This window comes from Solanum tuberosum, unplaced genomic scaffold (assembly GCF_000226075.1).
Source record: "Solanum tuberosum cultivar DM 1-3 516 R44 unplaced genomic scaffold, SolTub_3.0 scf00020, whole genome shotgun sequence".
Taxonomy (NCBI): Eukaryota; Viridiplantae; Streptophyta; class Magnoliopsida; order Solanales; family Solanaceae; genus Solanum; species Solanum tuberosum.
The window spans coordinates 2,149,903-2,171,730 of record NW_006238946.1 but is presented as its reverse complement, the minus strand read 5'-3'; the positions used below and the strand labels follow the sequence as shown (position 1 = coordinate 2,171,730).

Here is a 21,828-nt window from a genome sequence, read left to right as displayed (position 1 = left end):
AGCTTCTCTTTCGCTAAGGAAAGAGTAACGTATAGGTGTTGGGGTCGGTTCGTGTACGTATACGTATTTTATGTAAAATGTATGTACTATGTATTGTGAATGAGAAAGTTGGGTTGGGCTGAAATTGGTGTTGTGCTGTTCTTTAAGAGGTATTTGGGATGAAAAAAATGGTTGAAAACGGGGTGTGTGGTTAGAATTGAATTTAAGATTTAGCCAATTAAATTTCAGTTATAGCCATTTGGAGTTTAAAACGTAGCCAAAGTAAATTAATTTGTGAATCGGTTAAAAATTAAATAAGACAAATTAATATTTATTTATTAATTAATAAGTTTCTTAATCTTAAGAAAATAAAATAATTAATTTAATTATAAGCCAATCAACCAAAAACAATAATCTATTAATTATATTAAACTAATTAACAAAATATTTAGTTAATAATGAAATCTTTTGAGATGATTTTTGAATATTTATAAAAAGTATAAATCATATTAATATATTATAAATATAGAAATATATACATTATTTGAAAATGACAAAATTACTTTTAACGGAATAATAATATTTTGAATTTTTTAAAAGCTAATTATTTCAAAAAAATATTTAAATGCAAGGTAAGAACCGATTCAAATTGGGAATGCCCCAACTGCAAGGAGAAGGTGAAAGAAATGGGAGATGTCCCACAACATTGCGACATATGTGAGAAGAAAAAGGTAAATAATACAAGTCATTTTTTAATAAAATTAAGCAGTACAAGTTACATTTAAACCCTAAATCCTAACTAAATATTTTAATTTGACATAATAACAAAGCAAAGGTAGATGAGGTAGTTGCCCGAGCTAAGAAGAACAAAAGATTATCTAAGATGTGAGAAACGATCAAGAAAAGGAAAGGGAGAAAGGCTACGACTATTACAAAAAGCAATGAAACAATATGACATAATATCGAATATTAGCCCAAAAAATAATAATTTTCTCTTCTGAAATAGCAAAAACAGTTCAAGAGAGACCGCTTAACACTATTTTATTTTTTCTTCATATTTAAGAAGAAATCTAGATCTTTAATTATTCAACTCTTATATGGTAATTTCTTTTCTTTTGAAGTTTTCTTTTCTTTAGTGGCATAAAATGAGTGTACTAATCTTCTTTGATTTGAAAGAAGTGTCCAATGCTAGTGTTGATACCACACTGACTATGTTTGAGATGCTAATATTATACAATGGTTGTAAGTCAGTTGTATGAGTTGTTAGAATTAGATACATGGCTAAAGGGGAACATTTGGAACTGCTTTATGTGTGAGTAGTGATAAATTGTTACTAACTACGACTCATATATCTTATAAAGACTTCCTATTAAATTGTTGTCAAAAAGTTAGATCCAACTATTTTTCAATCGATTAATGTAGTTTATGAAAAGTTGGCTCAGATCAATCGTTGATAGAATCACTTAGATGAGCCATAGATGCGATTGGAAGTGGTTTGTTTGATTGAATCCTTATGACAATTTATAGTGAAAGTCATATGACTCGATTTGACCATCAAATGGTCTTTCATCAAATAGGTGCACAATAACCTAAATAAATAGTTATAATCAACAAATAATCTGACAAAAATTTGGTAATAAATGATGTATAGAGAATCACCACCCCGATCTTTACCCCCATCCTTCAAATTTTTTATTACACAGATCGATCCCCTATTCCTTTAAATTTTTTCTTACACAAATCGATCCTCTCTATTTTTTCTTACAAAAACCGATCCCCTCTATTTTTTCTTACCCAAATAGATCTCCAAATTTTTTTCTTACCCAGACCAATCCCCCACTACATCCTACATGACATTTTGTTAATGCAGGTTAAAAGATATGAATTGTTGTGAATAGGTTGAACTTAACAATGGTGATTCACTGTTAGATGTGTGTTGGATGGCTTGTGCATCCTACCAACCAATTTTTTTCTAATTATAAGTATAAGTATTATTATTATTTAATTGTACTATTGATAATTGTATAGAGATAATTTAATTTCACCCATCTATGATTTTGTGTTTAGATTTTAATAAATATAAATATTTTAAAAAAAAATTAAGGGCAGGAAAAAATAAAATCGAAGAGGATATTTCTATGAAATCAAATACAATGTTTAGATAGTTAAATAATTAAACTAGTAAAATTCCTCATATAATAAATAATTAAATACTACTCGAACAACATATTTAAATGATGGTCTTGGATCATACTACTTATTGAAATATTTATAAAAATTTCCTTCCTAAAAGTTCACTTCCTAAATATGTCAAACAAATACACCTCGTCTTATCCCTTCTTCTTCTTCTTGCCTAAAGCCCTAAACCTTTGAACGCATAATGGCGAACTGAAGTAAGAAAAAACAAACTATCTCCCTCCTCTGAAATAGCAGTCGCAGTTCAAGGAGAAGCCATTAACACTATTTCATTCACTTCATTCTTAAGGAGAAACCCACATCTTTTAATTATGGTAAACATTTTCTGAGTTACTTTTAATTTCTTCAAAAAAATTTCTTTCTTTTTAGTGGCTTAAATGGGTGTATTAATACAAATGTGTTTTGATATTACAGGATACCACACTAAGTGTGATGGAGATGCAACAGTTGTACAATAGATCTAAGCCAGTGGTATGGGTTGTTAGAGTTAGATACATGTCTAAAACAAAACATTTGGAACCACTTTCTTTGTGAGTAGTGAAGGATTGTTACTCATTACCGCTCCTTTATTCCTATAATCTTTCTATGGAATTGAAGTTAGGAGGTTAGATGAACCTAATTTTCAGTCGGCTACTGTAGTGTATGAAAAGCCGAAATAAGATGTTTTGTTACTGCAGGTCATAGATATGAATGATTGCCAATATGTTGGATTGAACAATAGTGATTCATTGTCGGTGGGTCAACCTTTATTACATATAGGAAATCCTAAAAATTTTGTGGGTTCGTTTTTGACAAGTAAAGTTGCCTTTGAATGTAAAGGCAACATCGAAATACCTACGACCAATTTAACTTGCAAAGACTATACACCTACTGCCTTAGAGACTTGTAACACCCTAAAAATTTTTGGTAGTAAATGACGTACAGAGAATCACCACCCCGATCTTGACCCCCATCCTTCAAATTTTTTATTACACAGATCGATCCCCGACTCCTTTAAATTTTTTCTTACACAAATCAATCCCCTCTATTTTTTCTTACAAAAACCGATCCCCTCTATTTTTTTCTTACCCAGACCGATCCCCCACTACATCCTATGTGACATTTTGTTAATGCAGGTTAAAAGATATGAATGGTTGTGAATATGTTGAACTTAACAATGGTGATTCACTGTTAGTGAGTCTAACTTTATTACATATAGGGAATCGTAAAAAAATTGTGGGATTGTTCTTGGTGGTGGAATTGCCTTTGAATGTAAATGTAAGGTTGAAATATCTACTATCAATATGACTTGCAGAAATTATAGACCTACTGCCTTAGAGACTACACTTGAATATAGAATTATGGGCAATATTTGGAATGTAGAAGTATTTGTTAATTCTTCATCTTCTCTTTATGAAAAGTATCTTCACTATTCTGTTTCTGTGTTATAAATGTATGACGTTATTTTTTAGGGTTGTTCAGGTAATCCTATTTTCAATGTTAGAAGAAAAGTTATAGGAATGGTTGCAATGTTTGCATGTGGATATGAGATCGTCATCCACGTTGCAATATTGAGAGAAACATTAAGGTTGTTAAAAAAAAAAAAAACACCTAGGTGATGAAGATGGGAAAAGAAAAAGCTATACTTATCCTAAAATTCAGGTTCAATATTGTCCTTAATTATTTGTATAAGTAACTTATTTTGTTTACCACATTAATTTAATGTAGGTCGGAGTTTCCAAGAAATTCAAAACACATAAGGCCGATTGAAAAAGAAAAGGTGAATAGTGTCTTTCTTCATTTTTTGGCATCTTTCTCATTAGATTTCTCTTAATTACCACTTTTGTGTATTTTCAATGATGCAATTTACACAATGCAAGACCTTTTTGCCATTCTACTTTCTTTGGTTGGGCTATATTGTTTTTACTCTTTGTTTTTGTAATATATGGTTACCGAATTCTATCTTTGCCTATTTCCTCTCTGAGTTTTAGTTGTTGGATTGGTTATCAATCGAGACCATCTTAGCAACTGGTTATTGGTTTATATCATGACCAGGTATACCTATGTGTTATACTATTAGTTACTTACGTCTTTTAACTTATGTGCAATGTAGTATTTTTTTAATTGTTGTGAAATGACTATTTGTTGGTAGACTTGCATGGAATGAAGTTTGAAGACTCGCTTGTAGATATAACAATTACTAACAATATTTTCTGGAAGATGATTGGTTACTTATGTCAATAATTGAATTACACTTTTGATTTTACTTGTATTGGCTACTTGTTGAACTATTGATCCTGAAAGACAATAAGATATTTGCTAGAATTTCACTTGTGACAAATTGGTTGTTGTGCCAAAGCTCAAATGTGTTTGACTTAATGATCTTTTATTAATACTAAGAAGAAGATAAATTACTTGCATGCTTTGTGGAGCGTTTTAATTATTTGTTAGCTTCTTATATCATAGAAGTGTGATTTCGATGAAAGATTGAATTCCTTCCTTTCATATTTCTCATGGTTATGTGATTTCTTACCTTCCACACCATAAAGGAGCTTCGACAAAGCTCCGATGAATAGTGAACGAGAGAAAAAAATCGAATATCTCTATAGTTTAAAGGTTTAAGAACGATTTTTTCACATTTTTTTTAACCTCGATAGATTTCCAGCTTCTCTTTCGCGTAAGGAAAGAGTAACATATAGGTGTTGGGGTCGGTTCTTGTACGTATACGTATTGTATGTACTATGTATTGTGAATGAGAAAATTGGGTTGGGTTGAAATTGGTGTTGTGTTGTTCTTTAAGAGGTATTTGGGCTGAAGAAGATGGCTGAAAATTGGGTGTGTGGTTAGAATTGAGTTTTAAAATTTGGCCAATTAAATTTCAGTTATAGCCATTTGGAGTTTAAAACGTAGTCAAAGTAAGTTAATTGATCGGCTAAAAATTAAATAAGACAAATTAATATTTATTAATTAATTAACAAATTTCTTAATCTTAAGAAAATAAAAATAATTAACTTAATTATAAGCCAATCAACCAAAAAAGATAATCTATTAATTATATTAAACTAATTAACAAAATATTTAGTAAAAAATGAAATCTTTTGAGATGATTTTTGAATATTTATAAAAAATATAAATCATATTAATATATTACAAATATAGAAATATATACCTTATTTGAAAATGACAAAATTACTTTTAACGGAATGATAATATTTTGAATTTTTTAAAAGCTAAATATTTCAAATTAATTATCTTTTGTTTTTTTTAATGCAAGGTGAAAACCGCTTCAAATTGGGAATGCCCCAACTGCAAGGAGAAGGTGAAAGAAATGGGAGATGTGCCACAACATCGCGACATATGCGAGAAGAAAAGGTAAACAATACAAGTCGTTTTTTGATAAAATTAAGCAGTACAAGTTACATTTAAACCCTAAACCCTCATCTAAGAAGTGAGAAACGATCAAGAAAAGGCAAGGGAGAAAGACTACGACAATTACAAACAACAATGAAACAATATGGTTCCTAGAATGAAGACTTTCCAGACATATCAAATTAATTGAAATTATAAAAGCTCAATAATTAATTTATATCGTGAAAAATCATAATCGAGTGTTAACAACCACATCAATAAATCATACTACACAAAAGAGCATAAATTGAAGTCAAATACCAAATATCAGGATAGAAGAAAACACAACAGGTTAAAACACATGAGGAATAATAGAAACAGATAGTTTAACAACATCAAGCAGGAATAGTCAAACGTAAAGAAAACACCAACAACAAAGATAGAAACCAGTAAAATATCAGAGCATGATCCTACAAAATTATCCCTATCGCCCTATATATGTTGCACTTCATCCTACCTTCCAGGTTTCCCAATAGAAACCATGTCTATTTATTGATATTGTTAATCCTCATTGTGTAGAGCCAGAAGAGATAGTGGGTAGGCACATGATTAAACAAAGGCAACAAGTTTGTGCCTAGGGCATGTCCACTCTTAGGATATTGGGTTCACTTTCAAAGCAAAACATAAATTTGTATGTGAAAAATTATTAAAATTACAACAAATAATAGAAATGAACTCATAACTTTAAGAACATAATGGATTCAATGCTAAGAACCTTAAAAATTGAACATGTAAAATTTAATCATAGATTTGCCTCTAATTATACCTCATATTTCGATCATGTGGAAGCAAATGCTTATGGAACTTATACTTGAAGGGTTATGCAACTAGAAAGGGAATTTGGATTTGAATAGAAGAGGGAAATAATTTTGTAGCTAAAGGAGGACGTACGTTGAACTTCAAGAGTGGTACTAAGCCGTTAGGTATTAGGAGTTGGTTAAATTAATTGAAGTTGGTTTAGTTACACTTTATCCCTTTAGGGGTTATTTGGTATGATGCATTATTATTCGCATTATCTTTGTGTGTTACTAATATCTAGTTTGATATACATACTCAATCGATGTATAACTAATACTTGGTATTATATGATACATAACTAATACATGATAAATCATGGTATTAGCAATTCAAGAATTTTTGATACATGCTAATGTATGGTTAAAAACCAATTGCCACTAAAAGTCTTTTTACATTTTTGAGTATTTTTGTAAGTAAATATTTTTTTTTTTTAGAAATTATGCAATGCATGATTTTTTTAATAAACCAAGCCAAATAATGTATAAAAATAATCTCAACATAATTGGTATTAGCATAACAAATAAACCCTATTAGTCACTATCTACCAAACAACCTATTATCGTTTTTAGCTCTTTGTTTTGATTATAACAGATTAGCCCAGTTTAATCTCCCAACCAAAATCTTTCATAGTTAAGCATTATCCCCCTGACCGAGGCTTTTGCCATATACTCCCATTTAAGCTTCGTAATAGCTTTTCTGTGATTTCCCCCCCACCCCCCCCAATGTGTTTCCCTTGTAATTAATATCACATAATACACGCCCTTTTAATAGATGTTCTTTATTTGAACTTATCTAATATATAAGTTTTAAAATTTTACGTATGTACAACAAGTAGATATTTAAATTTGTATGTTATTGAACAAGTAGACATATGTGTCTAACTTGACATCATATGTGATAACACACATTCTTACGTATCTACTTGACTAACTTTATACAAATTTAAATGTCTCTTTTTATACACGTTGATATTAGGAGATTATAGGGTATATTCATGTATTATATATTTGATTTTATTCATTTGAGTTGAGTTCATTTTTCATTTTTTTCTTGAATACCCCAAAGCTGGAGAAAATGAGAAAAAAGTCCACCTATATTATGATATGGAAGGAGTTTAGTCTAAAAATTTTGCTGGATTTCCTGCTCGGTCGACGAAACCGTGCTCATGGATGAAACTACGTCGTATCCTCCTATTGAACCATCCAACTTCGACCTGATAGTGGTCGGCACCGGTCTGCCGGAGGCCATACTCGCCGCCGCTGCCTCCGCCGCCGGAAAATCAGTCCTTCACCTTGATCCTAACCCCTCATACGGTAGCCACTATGCCTCGCTTCCACTTCAGGAATTCACTACATACATTGAATCTCATTCATCTCAATCCTCCGCCAATTTCCCAATTCCGCAATCCGACATGGATTCGGGATTTACTCGGGTCCCTCTCACTACCCGACCGCTCTACTCCTCCGTTGAAATCACCTCTTACTCTCCGGAACCCTTGGAGCAATCTCGAAAGTTCAACGTTGATTTGAGTGGGCCTAGGGTTTTGCTGTGTGCAGATGCTATGATTGATCTAATTTTGAAGTCTGAGGTGAATCAGTACATGGAGTTCAAGAGCATAGATGGGAGTTTTATCAGTGACGGAGAGGGCAATTTGGAGAGTGTACCTGACTCGCGCAGCGCAATATTCAAGGATCGGAAACTAAGCTTTACGGAGAAGAATCAGCTGATGCGATTCTTCAAGCTGGTACAAGGGCATCTTGAGGCTGCAGCAGCTGCTGATGGTGGGGAGAGTAGCGAAAGTAAGAGCATCTCAGAGCAGGATTTAGAGAGTCCGTTTGTGGAGTTTTTAAGCAAAATGGGGCTCTCTGCAAAGCTAAAATCGTACAGATCGAATCGCCTTTCTCTCTCTGTTAGTCACAGTTTCCTGTTTTCTGCTATTCTTTTTTGCTTTCGGTGTCGTTTGCTTATGTTGTATGCTTGTTCCATTCTATAGACAGTAGGAAGATGTACCATTAGTTGATTGTGTGATTCCTGTATGATTGTGATGTCTCAGCCTAGTAAAGTAGGAAACCTTATCAAAAATTTATTAGGAACTAGGAAGCTTTTCATTAGATTGAATGAAAGCATGCCAAAAGTAGAGCATTTACTTCTGTAATATATTATACTATACTATAAACAATTTGAACTGGGAGGATAATTGTTTGTTCTGTTCCTAGACCAAAGTAATTTAGTGTTTTTTATATGTTACTTCTGATTTCCATGACATCAATGTAGTGAATGTATGATTCCTGCTATTGCAATGTAGTTCTGACACATTACTGCATCTTCTTTTTGATTGTTGAAAAATTGGTAGGACGTCTTTCCCATGGTCTAGACATGGATCTTATAATTGTGGTGTGAGTGATAAAAATAAAATAAAATTGTGGTGTAAGTGATAAGCTTATTAGAATTCTCTGACATACAAAACCATAGATTAGATTGTTTTATTAATGAAACTTGTATTTCCTTAATGTTGTAAGGTCTACGAATCATGCTTTCAACTAATGCAAATGGTTTATGAATTTTAACTGTTTACGGTTGTGTATCCAGAATTGGGATGGTTTTTGAATATTAACTGTTTACGGTTGTGTGTCCAGAATTTGGTATGTCACTTGGAGTTTTTTTTTACCATACGTTAGGTAGAGCTAATTCATCTGACTTATTAGTGAGCTTATTCTTTATGTTTTCTAGGATTGTTCTATATGCAATAGCTATGGCAGAGTATGATCAAGAGAATGGAGATGTCTGCAAAAGTGTTCTTAAGACAAAAGATGGTATTGATCGACTGGCCCTTTATCACTCATCCGTTGGCAGGTTACTCTCACCCTTCCTTTGTCCACAACTGAGATTCATGCTCCTAGTTATGGAAATCCTGAAATTATATTATTAGGCTAATATATTTTTATTGTCCTTTTGCATCTCTGGTATATCAAAAAATAAGTTCCATAGGATGCATGCTTGGGTTATGCTTGCATGTGTGGATGAAACAGGTCTAACTTTGGAATGCCTATCATTTGTGTTTTCATGCCTGTCAATTCTTCCCTGAGCATTTATGCCAAGTCAAAATCTTGATCTTGTAGTGGTAAGATGGTTTACTGAGAGATCAAAAGTCAACCTGGAGAGCTCTGTGTAAAGTTGGGTTTGCATTTTTGACAAGGCAAATCCTTGAAACTAGTTAATCATTTTTTGGAACTATCAGAAAAAGATAATGAGATTCGATCTTGAGAGTAATTAATCATAATAATTGGTCCACTTAGATGGAAAGTTATCTTTATATGCCTTGACATCTTATGATCTGAAGTTTCCTTCTCATGAATATAGTTTTCCCATTTTTCTCAAACTTTAGGTTTCCTAATGCGCCCGGTGCTATGATATACCCCATCTATGGTCAAGGGGAACTTCCGCAGGCCTTTTGTCGTCGTGCTGCAGTCAAAGGATGCATTTATGTACGTCTTTTTAACATCTTTTTGCTTGGATAACTCCACCGTATTATCACTTAGTTTGCATTTTGGTTCCAGTGAGTTTCTTTTCCTTTTTCCCCTCGTGTTGTTAATTCGTGGTAGAGAATATAAGATATTCCATATAAGCGTTATGTTTGTGGTCCTTTTTCATTTTGGTTGTATAATTTCTCACAACCCTGCCATCATCCTCAAAATAGAGAAGAGTTTGTGTTTTGTGAAAATCTATCATAAGGAAGTATGAGAGGTGCATAACATAGCTCTGAAGAGCGCTACTAAAGGTCTTAAATTTGTAGTTGGATGATGTATCAGGTCTCCCAGCATGTAACTTAGAAGGAGCTTAGCTCTAGCCACAAAGTCTATTGAAAGTTTTATAGCCCTTGTTTTATTATTCCTCAGAATGCTAGCTATACGTTTGTGATGATTTGCCCTACTGTTTTACAGCTAGAAATGTTGATGAGCTTACTTGTAGTATTGAAAAAAGCTCTTTTCAAACAAACTTGAGTATTCTTTACTTTTGACGACTGCTAAATGAGTTTTACTTTATTTTTTTTTGACAACTGAATGGGATCAGCTTTTTACGTGTCAATTAGAAGATATCACCTTGATTCGGTTTCTCTTCTGTTAGTCTTTTTTCTTTAATAAAAAAGATCTCTTTGTCTTGATTCCGTCATTCATTGTTTAGTTGTATCCGGAAATTTGCAAAAAGTAGTTCTTATTGTGTTAAACATATGAATCATTGTTTATGGTGTCCATTCTTCAATACTCATTAATTGATGTTTAATTTTCTGGAATTCTTTGAATTGTTGTTATCATTAATGTATCTTCCCAGAGGCTAATTGTCTATCTTTACTTCAACTTGTTTCCAGGTTCTTCGGATGCCTGTTAATTCTCTCCTTATGGACAAGGTTCAAAGTGATGCTCTTCTTGTTCATATAAACCTTTAACTACCCTCTCATTTGGTGCAACTGGACTTTTGTAGAGTTCATGAGTTGACATGTCGCTTTGATTATTTCACAGGCTAGTGGGAGTTACAAGGGTGTTTGCTTGGCTTCTGAACAAGAATTGTTCAGCCATAAGCTGATATTAGCTCCATCTTTTGTGGTTCAATTACCACTCCCTCATTCCTCCCCTGATGCTCATGATTTTGGTTCGCGAAATGCAACTGAGAAGCTGGCGAGGAGTATATGCATCTCAAAGCACTCTTTGAAACTGGATGTAGCCAATTGTCTGGCATTTTTTCCTCCTAGATGTAAGATAGAGTCCTAACCCACTTTTTGTTTAAGTAATAAATATTTGAATGTCTTACCTTATCAATTCCCCTCTCCCCCCAACCCCCCAGCTCTCTTCCCTGAGCAGGTCACAGCAATCCATGTGCTTCAGTTGAGTAGCAATGTAGCTGTTTGCCCCTCTGGAATGTGAGTTCACCCGCTTAATGTCTATTTTACTCACCACTTTTCTAATGCTGTATGGTCTTCTGACTCACCCCTATAAACATATCACAATTCAGAATTCATTTTCTTTTTTAGGATGTGCTCTTTTAGTCCGCCTTTCACTTTTAGAATGTTATGCTCACGTTAATTACCTTTGCCTTCCACTTTTAGAATGTTACTGCTCAAGTTAATTACCTTTATTCAAAAGTTAAAATATTACATTGAAAAACACCAAGTTTGTTATGCTTAAGTTAATAAGTTCTGTATATGACTCAATCTTCATCCTCAGACATCTATCAAGTTTGTTCAGCTCAGTGTTATGAAAGGCGCTCGCCTTTCGCCTTTGGCGACAAGGCGAGGCGAGGGGTCATCGCCTTTTTCCGGCGAGGTGAGGCGACTTCAGAAAGGCGTGCCATGGCGACGGAAAGGCGTAAGATGACGTGGTGTGGCGATGCAATAGGCGTCGCCTTTTTATCTTTTTATTTTTTTATTTTTTTAAGGTCTGACTTAATAAATAAAAGCCAAAATTAGGGTTTTTTTTTGGGTATTTTTTCAAACTTATGTCGCGACTGCTCCTTCTCATTTCGCGACTGGAGACTTGAAATCAATCCCTCGACTGGAATTAGAGTTCGCGACTGCTGCTGCTGCGATTGGAAACTTGAAGTCGACTGTCGCGACTGCTGCTGCTGCGAGTTCGCGACTGCTGCTGCTACGAGTTCGCGTCTGCTGCTGCTGCTCAGCTTGAAAAAGTACAGAGAAGAAGAAGAGGAGGAGTTTTTTCTTGAAAAGTAAAGGAAGTACAGCTTTTTTTATCTTTTTTCAAAAAGTAGAGTCTTTTCAACTTTTCTTGAAAAAGAAAACTAGAGACAAAGGGTTTCTCTAGATAAGTGTGTCCTTTTTTATTTATAAAATAAATTATACTAAAAAAAAAATTTGATCCTTCTTTAATTATTTCTTCCCTACTTAATTTAGTTTTATACTATTAATGTAGTATTTACTTGTCCATAAATAGTGAATTCAATGACGTGAGATGCTAACAAAAAGAGGGACATTGCTAATGAATGTTATTGTTATTGAGATTTTTGGATATTTATATATGCAATTAAATATTTTACATTTTTTGTTATTAATTGGCGCCTCAATTCAAAAAGGCGAGCGCCTCGCCGCGTGGCGAGGCAGGCCCTTGTCACCTTTTGTCGCCTCTCGCTGTCCAAAACACTGGTTCAGCTACCTATAAAACAAATATTCCCTGTTATGCTTTTGAAACCATGTTGGCAACTCTAAGAATGTGGTTTCAGTAGTTTGATTGTGAATATATCTAAATATAGTAGTAATTGATACTATTAAGTTGAATGGAATGGAGTTACACGTTTTTGGTTAATTCCATGAGTGTCTTCTTACCCTATCTCAATCGGTCTGTTGTTTTCTCTCTCAGGTTTTTGACTTATCTTTCAGCTATATGTGAGGATGATGTTCAGGGTAAGAAGCTATTACATGCAGCCATCAATGTGCTGTTTCATGTTCCTGTTTCTGGAAGTTCTGGGAATAATAATAATTTTGCGGAGGACCAAAGTGAAACAGGGGATGCAAAGCCTGCTCTACTTTGGAGTGTCTTGTATACTCAGGAACTTGCGAAGGTATCTGCTATAACCTTTTAATACCCTGTTTTGTTTTTGGTTTGCTCTACGCTGTTGCTCTTCCATTTTGATTCTATAAGGATATTCCCCAGTTCTTGTTTCATTTTGCTAAGGTTTTCATCTTGCTTTTTTTTTTCTTTGCAAAAGCGGTGAAACAACTGTCATAAGCATTTCATTTTGGGCTGTTGCAGTCCGTCAATTTTGTTTCTTCAGGGTTTTGAAGTATCTTTGTTCAGAATCTTCTGCACATTTTGATATAGGCTGTCAACTTATCATATAAACTGTCTAACATGTATACTAGTACTTAGCATAGTTCATTGGTCGGTTGACACAGAAATTAATCATTCTTGAAGCTTATCAATCCCGTCTTTTGTGTAAAGTTGGAAGTCAGAGTGGAGCAGTTTGATTACTTTATCAGCCAATTTGCTCATAATTTTATCCCAGAGGAAGGCTTTGGTATTTATATCCAGGGATTAGATCTCATGGTAAGTGTGAGAATTACCCTTCTGATCCTCACTTATAAATTGGGTTAGGGGTAGCATTGGCTTCATTTCTATTCCTCCTTCCTTGCTCTCCATCTTCCTCCAACACAGAGCCTTTCTAGTCACATCTTGCTACCTCCGGTGATTCCTCTTTCCTGCAGATTGCTTTACCCTGCGGCCGGGCTGATCCCCCCACCCCTAAAAAACAAACAAACCCTGAGAGAGAAAAGAGCCATGTTAAAAGCTGACATATACCTTTTCCTGCCTCCAATCTCCTCTTGTTTCCTCCATTCAGCTGATCCCTGTCTCTTTCCTTCTGTTTGTCTTGTATTTCTTTTTCCTTGCATTTTCTGTTGTTTTTTTCGCTTCATTATTCTTCTCCTGTTCCTCAAATATCATGTTGCTTTTCTTTCTATGTCCTGAAATATATAATTTTCACTAACTATGCACGATCTTGTTTTCTACTTTTAGACCAATTTGTGATTCTTCTTTTGTACATTATATACTTCATGGTTGAAAATTATGGATAATTAGTGTTAGATTGATGGACTGAGATGAATTTGTGATGGAAAATAAAAAATTGTAGAGTAGTTAATAAATTTAGTTTCTTATAGATCATAAAATGCCCTTGTTCTGCATGAGGACTACTCTTAGACTGGTAATTTAATCCAAGAGTGTATAATGCAAGATTGGGTTACCGTTAAGGTACAGCATGATTAAGCCAACTGTACCAAGCGACAAACACAGCATATCAGGTTGTGATGACCTGACAATCCCCAAATAATTAATTATTTATCCAGGAACTAATAATCTCAGTTAATCTGACATGCCACCAAATGGTCCCTGAGTTTGTGATTGTTGTCCTGATTTTTCCAATTTTTGTCCATCAGTTTCAGGGTGTACTAGATAACATCATCCGTACCCCCATGCCAGATGGGAGTCCATATTACCATGATCTTCTGGGTGCTACTGAAAAGGTAAACATGCATTTCTTAAATGGACCTCTTTTATGTTGGTCCCTATCTTCTTTTCCCCCTATTCCCGCCCTCTTTCTTCTTCTTCTTCCGTCTTTGCCATGGCCCGTTTACATGCATTTCACAAGGGCTTATAGTGATGTAGGAGAAGGGTAGATACTCAGACAGTATCCTGATTTGGTGTTCTTGTATTTTGTGCAGATATTTCAAGAACTGTATTCTGGTGAAGAATTCTTTCCCAAATCAACCTCATCCGAGGAGGGTGCTGCCCAAGAGCTCGAGGACTAGACAGACACCAATGATGCTGCTGGATATGTTTTCATTTTAGCTGATGGATGGTGGCAGAATATTACAGCTCGCATTGACAATGACAACAGCATACCCGGTGAGGGTAGGATGTGCCTCACTAACAATGGCGACGATAATATAGTTGTCGGTCCCTACATACCAATATTAGTGATTTATTCGAAATACTTTGTTGTTGTAAAGGTAATATCGATAGTGTTCGAGTTTCTTTGGCTTACAATTAACAGGATTGAATGTAGAGGTTTGGCATGAGACTTGGACTGCTAAAGGTGTTATCTACTTTTGCAATTATTAATTTTTTGATTTGAAATTGAGACTTCCCAATACTTAAACCTTTTTTTATTTTTTTTAAAAAAGAATGTCTCTAATGTATCTCGCGTGCTTCCCCTCCGTATCCAAAGTATGTCACTTGGTTAATTTCAACAGAGATTATTAAGGAAAATTAGATGTAGATTAAATTATGACACTTTAAAAATAATATTCAAAGATTTAAAAGTTTAATCATTTATGGGAATTATTACAATTGAAGCTGCATGTTATAAACTTGAAGAGGCAGTTATGCTCTGTGTTAAAAAAAGAAGAAGAAACTTGAGTGATATAGGTGAAAAATTTGCATCATAATTCATACGTATACTTCCAAGTTCTATCCCGACTGAATAAGAGAGTGGACAAAACAAGAGTTAAAAGCTCCGTGGATAAAACAAGAGTTAAAAGTGGGATGAATCCGTAACTTCCATTTTGACAGAAAAAACTTAAAAGGAATATTACACAAACATGCATTTCCATACACCATTAAAGTTCCCTACAAACTGAGCAGATACATCAAATTTGTACAATTTAATGATGGAGTATGTTTAACCTCCTCGAAGTTATTCATTTCATCAAATAAATACTCCCTCTCTTCCAATTCTTCTTTTCCTCTGTTCGGTATACCTACACCGACCTATGCATCACTGTAAACATTCCCCCCAAAAAGAGCACTTGAGCAATTAAAAATTCAGTGCATTTTCATGTTCTTGGGACAATATTTTCCATTATACGAGGTCGAGTCGAAATCATGTAAATTAATTTATGATTTTTCCCCCATATTTGAATGATATATTTGGTGTTGTGGAATTGGCCTAATTAGTGGTTTAATGTGGTGTTAGTTACCATGAAGGGACAAAATGGAGATAAGGGAACTATTTGTGGAGCAATAAAAGAAGGTGGTGCCGAGAAGTGAAGGTCCAGCATGTCACGCTGGCCGCGAGCTTCCCAGCGTGACAGTGGACCTTCTCTCTTTTTTATTGCTCGAAATAGCTCTCAAGTTCCTACTTTTGCCTCCAAATTGTCCCTTTGCTCTATTTTGAACCTTCTTGGTACCTAACACAAAGCTATGCATATAGGATAGAGAATTACTAACACAAAGTCAAAAGAAGAGAAAATTATATTGATAGATTATTAGTGGAAGACTACTAAAAAAAAAAAAAGAGAGAAGCGGAAGACTGCTCTATAATTTAGAACTGAGCTAAAAACAACAGTGCAACAAAAACTTGCTGATTCTGTTTACCAGGATGTGGACTGAAGCAATATCCGCCTTAATTTCATACTGGATGGACTTATTTTCTTGGCTACACATCTGTCTCAGTATCTTATGCTGCAAGGTGAATTGGGGAGAACACAACTTAATAGTGCTTTATATAGAAAAGAAATCAATATTCTTTTGTATGTTTGTCGTTGAATGTTCACTATGGTTATTGTGTTCCTTTTCGTTTCTTTTACCAGGGTAAGAAGCTGCTTGGTATATGTTAATCTTTTACTATCTTTTAAAGGGAATAGTTAATGTCTGATGTGGCAATGACTAGGAAATCGGTCAATGTTACTAGATGGACCAAACAATAACGCTCTTGTAACATTCAATATCTCTTATTCAGTGCTAGAAGAAACTTTGACTGCTGAGCTGTATGAGGTAAGACATTCTCAAGTACGGTTCTAAGGAAAGGAATGAACTACCTATTCTGGCTGGGGAGAACAGGCCATTCAACAGGCAGATTCTGAAATTACAGAGGCTTGGTTCGATCAAGCCGCTGAGTATTGGAAGCAGGCTATAGCGCTTACTCCCGGTAATTATATTGAAGCGCATAATTGGTTGAAGATCACTAGACGTTTCGAATAAAAGAAGACCCTGTTTGTTTATTAACCTTCATTTAGAATCTTATATTATTCTGATATTGGTTCACAAGTTGGATGACTTAAGGATGTTTCTTATATTGGTTTTGTTGCCTGAATGAATGTTTTTGAAGAAAGATATGCAACGACAACAGGAGAAAAACGAGTTAGCAGCTTTCACAGTGGAAGAGAGAGAGAGCATAGAAAAGAAGCTCTTCAATCTTCATGAACATAGAGAAGGAAACTAATACCAAACAGAACTTATCTTGAATTAGTTCATATAACGCGTGTGAACTGTACTAGGGTTGTGTTCTGGATGAAGAAAGAAAGGTGTTTTTCTGGGTTTTCTAAGAAACAAACAAAATGCCCAGTGTAATCCCACAAGTGGAGTCCGGAGAGGGTAGGATGGACACAAACTTCACCCCCTACCTTTTATGGGGTGAAGAGGCTGTTTCCACTAACATACATACATTTTTGATATAGACGAACACTGGAAATTTCCCAGCAGTGAAGCTGCAGCATATCCTACAAGCTACCATGGATTCAGAACTGGATATGGAAGGTGATAGGTAAAATGATGGGGGAAAATATGATCTGAAGAAATTGGTTTTTTGACATGCATTTATTCATACATTCAATTGTCTTTGATTTGGTTGGAATTAAATTTTATTAATCAGTATCTTTTGTGCACTTCATTTTTTTTGTATTCTGTCACCTCTATATTGCATGTGTTTAATGTTGAATATTATTGGTTTGGAGACGACGGGCACAATCGATTTCTCACAACTTGAATTTTATTATATCAAAGTAAGGACCCGCTTCGGTCTTACAATCTTGATTACACTTGTTGCTTGCTTCAGCAACACTCTTGACTTAGCACTCACTCTTGTTTTCTCTCTTACTTTCTTTCTTGCTTTCTTGCTTTGTTTCTTGCTTTCTTTCTTGATTGCTTACAACTCAAATGGACTACCTCTATTTATAGGTGGTGATGGAAGAATCTAGCTAAGGGTTTTGCTACTACATTCTAGAATGTTCTTCTAACTTCCTATTTCTAGAACTATCTTATCTAGAACAACTCTAGACTTTTCTCTCTAGAATACTCATTCTAGAGCTCTTCCTTTATTTCTTTATAACTCTTGAATATTCTAGATTCTTCTTTGAAATGTCTTGGAGATTAATTAAGTTGGTGGTGATTTCTTAACACTCCCCCTCAGCACCAACTTTATTTTCTCTTTCAATCATTCCAAGCGTTTCTCGAAATCTTACAAACTTCATGTTGTCCAGGCTCTTTGTGAATATGTCTGCTACTTGCTCTTCTGTCTTGATTTGCTTCATTTCAATTTTGCCTTGAAGAACTTTTTCTCGAAGAAAATGATGTTGTACTTCCACATGCTTCGTCCGGGCATGAAATACAAGATTTTCAACCAAACGAATAGCTGACAAGTTGTCACAATATAGTGGTACGATATCATTTGATGGTTGATGCAAGTCTTTCATGAGTTGCTTTAGCCATGTGCTCTCTTGTGCTGCCATCGTTCCTGCTCGATATTCTGCTTCCGTAGTTGAAAGTGAAACAGTTGGTTGTCTTTTGCTGCACCATGATATTGCGGCTGATCCAAGATTGAAAACATAACCGGTGGTTGATCTTCGAGTATCATGGTCACCAGTATAATCCGCATCACAGTATCCGATTATCTTACAAGGAGCCCCTTTCATATAGAATAGTCCATAGTCAATAGTTCCTTTCACATACCTTAATATCTTCCTGATTGCTTCCAAATGAGGCTTCTTTGGCTTCTGCATAAATCGGCTAACTACTCCAACTGCGAATGTAATATCTGGTCTGGTCAATGTTAAGTAGATAAGACTACCGACAAGTTGACGATACATTGTTTCTTCCTCCAAGTCTTTGCCTTCATGGGAACATAGTTTTAAGTTAGGCTCCATCGGTGTAGAAGATGTCTTGCAACCCATTATTCCATATTTTTGGAGTAGATCTCTCGCGTACTTTTGTTGTCCAAGGAATAATCCATCCTTTGTTTTTTCAACCTCAAGGCCAATGAAGTGTTTAAGTTCGCCCAACTCCTTCATTTGAAATCGTACCATCAAATTTCTTTTACTTTGATAGATCTCATCAAAGTCATCTCCCGTGATGATTAAATCATCCACGTAGACTAATATGATAGATAACCTTCCTTCACGAGCTTTTACGAATAAGCTTGAATCTGCTGGTGCCACTCGATAGCCACTTTGGATCAGGAACTCGGCAATTTTTCCGTACCATGCCCGGGGGGCTTGCTTTAAACCATACAAAGCTTTCTTCAACTTGCACACATAATCAAGATTGACTCTATTCACAAAGCCTAGTGGCTGATCCATGTATATTTCACGATCCAATTCTCCATGAAGAAAAACATTCTTCACATCCATTTGCCACAATGTCCAAGACTTACTAGTTGCTAGAGCTAGTAACACACGAACAGTAGTAATTTTTGCCACAGGACTAAATGTCTCGTCATAGTCAAGACCGTACTCTTGTGAGAATCCCTGGGCTACTAACCGTGCTTTGTACCGCTCGATAGATCCATCAGGACGTGTTTTCAGCTTATATACCCATTTACATGATATGGGTTTAACATCCATAGGTTTAGCCACTAATTCCCAAGTTTGGTTTAGCTTTAAGGCTGAAATCTCTTCTTCCATTGCCTTTCTCCATTCACTACTCTTCAAAGCTTCTTCGAAGGTGGTAGGTTCCTTGACCTTGTCAACCTCAGCCAGTGCCGCATTTATATACTTACTATTGTGGCGTTTCACTCGTGTGGATCTTCGTAGTTGAGGAGTTTCTTGTACTCCTTCTTGCAACTCTTCTGGAGTTTCATGAATTCCAGTTTTCCACGAGCTCTTATTTTCTCCGCTTGAAGATATCTCTTTTGTATGTGATTCGAGTTTTTCACATACCTCTTGTTGTAATTCTGTTTTACTTCCTTGTCCTTTTTCTTCAAGCTTATGTTGTAGCTTTTGCTCCAATTCTATTGAATCCGGTAATGTGGCTTCTTCAGACCACCATGATGATGCTTCATCAAATACCACATTTCTTGACACATATGTCCGATTTGTGGTAGGGTCGCAACACTTCCATCCTTTTCTTTGTTCATCGTATCCAACAAAGATGCAACGAACAACTTTCTTATCAAACTTGTTGCGGAGATGATCTGGCACGAACACATAGCACACATAACCAAAAACTCGAAAGTGGCTTACAGTAGGAATCATTTTTTTAAGTTTCTCAAATGGTGAGATAAATCTCAATCTTGCCTGCGGCAGCCTGTTGGTGATGTGGACAACAGTCTTCATGCATTCTGCCCAAAACCTTGCTGGTACATTCATACTATGCAACATACTTCTGCATATCTCCGCCAGATGTCTATTTTTTCTTTCAGCCACTCCATTTTGTTGTGGTGTATTTGGACAAGTTAGTTGTCGTCTTATCAACTTCTCTTTAAGATATTTATTGAACTCTCGTGATGTGTATTCTCCCCCATTGTCCATACGGAGACATTTGATTTTTCTTCCAATATCATTCTCCACAGTATATTGAAACTCTTTAAACTTCTCAAATACTTAAGATTGTTCTTTTAAGAAGTAAATCCATATGTACCTTGAGAAGTCATCAATGAATGTTACCATGTAACGATAATCGCTGATCGAGGACTGCTTCACTGGTCCAAACACGTCCGAGTGTACTAGCTCCAATGGCTCATTCGCTTGATACTTTGATTCTCCATAGGGAAGTTGATGTGCTTTCCCATATTGACATCCAGCACATATAGTGTCTCCTCTTATCTCAAGCTTAAGAAGACCTTTTAATTTTGATTGTTGCATCATGATTTTTAATTTGTTGTAGCTCACATTTCCATGATTGGTGTGCTTGTAACTTTTAAGTTTTGATGTACTTTTACGTTATTTGGTCCAAATAAGACATAGTTACCAGAATCTGTTAGTTGTGATACAGATAATAAGTTCTTCTTCATACCTGGAACATGGTAGACATTTTGAAGTTCCACTTGTCTTGAGCTGTGATGAGGCACAAACACCGTTTTGCCAATATGAGTTATTGGCATTTTTGAATTATTTGCAGTCACCACAACTCGACCGCCTTTATATTCACTCATGTTAATGAGCTTTTTCTCATCACCAGTCATGTGATTAGAGCATCCTGAATCAACGATCCAATCATGTTCATAATCGACCAATTTCTCACTTACAGTTGCAAGTGCAATCTCCTCTTCTTTGTTAGAATGACAGGTGACAAGCTTCTCTTGTTAATTAGTTTCTTCAACTGCATAAGAGGTCTCGAAATCCCAAACTTCTTCATCTTTCTTATTTTGAGTAGAAGTAGCTACATTACCTTCAGCTTTCTTATACCAGCAGTCTCTCGCATAATGTCCTTTCTTTCCACAATTGTAGCACTTCTGCATTTGCCGGTTGTTGAAGCCTTTCGCCTGCTTGTTTTGTCGTTGAGTTCTTTGATGTTGATTCTCTTGGTCTCCCCCTGGCCGTGAGCTTCTCTTTGCTTCTCTTTTTTGATAGGCTTGCCTTTTGCTGAAGAGCGCCTTATCTTCGTCTTTTATAGTAAGACTTGATAATGGCTTCTCCAAATCTTCTTCATTTGCCAACAGATTTTCCAACTCAGATAAAGTTGGTTCTGTGGCCCACCCTCGTGTGGCTGTAATTATGCCTTTGTACTCTGGCCTTAGACCATGAACAATAATTCTCCTCATTCTTGTCTCTGTGATAGCATTCTCTGGATCTAATTTTGATATTTCATCAGATAAAGATTTTACCTTTGAGAAGTATTGACTAATTGTCATATTCCGTTGAGAGATCGACAAAAGCTCATTTTCAAGCCTTTGTAATCTCGCATCATTCTTCTTTGTAAAAATCGTCGCCAAGGTGTCCCAAGCTTCTTTGGGTGTCTTGGCATTCTTAAT

General features: G+C 35.3%; 1 protein-coding gene across 1 annotated transcript; it reads left to right on the top strand.

Annotated features, from left to right (window-relative positions):
- Positions 1-7,396: 7,396 nt before the first annotated feature.
- LOC102593627 (rab proteins geranylgeranyltransferase component A 1) lies at positions 7,397-15,015 on the top strand. Its single transcript, XM_006340772.2, has 9 exons — positions 7,397-8,241; positions 9,091-9,213; positions 9,746-9,845; positions 10,727-10,765; positions 10,878-11,109; positions 11,200-11,275; positions 12,726-12,927; positions 14,300-14,386; positions 14,585-15,015. Exons 1-9 carry the CDS (start codon positions 7,526-7,528, stop codon positions 14,669-14,671), a joined length of 1,662 nt encoding a protein of 553 aa, XP_006340834.1. The 5' UTR covers positions 7,397-7,525; the 3' UTR covers positions 14,672-15,015.
- The last annotated feature ends 6,813 nt before the right edge of the window (positions 15,016-21,828 follow it).

What these genes read in the sequence shown, in the direction of transcription:
- LOC102593627 (XM_006340772.2), top strand. Translation starts at nt 7,526, where the DNA reads ATGGATGAAACTACGTCGTATCCTCCTATTGAACCATCCAACTTCGAC. An exon ending in CAGTCAAAGGATGCATTTAT is followed by an intron (nt 9,846 to 10,726) that starts GTACGTCTTTTT and finishes ACTTGTTTCCAG; the next exon opens with GTTCTTCGGATGCCTGTTAA. An exon ending in ATACTCAGGAACTTGCGAAG is followed by an intron (nt 12,928 to 14,299) that starts GTATCTGCTATA and finishes TTTGTCCATCAG; the next exon opens with TTTCAGGGTGTACTAGATAA.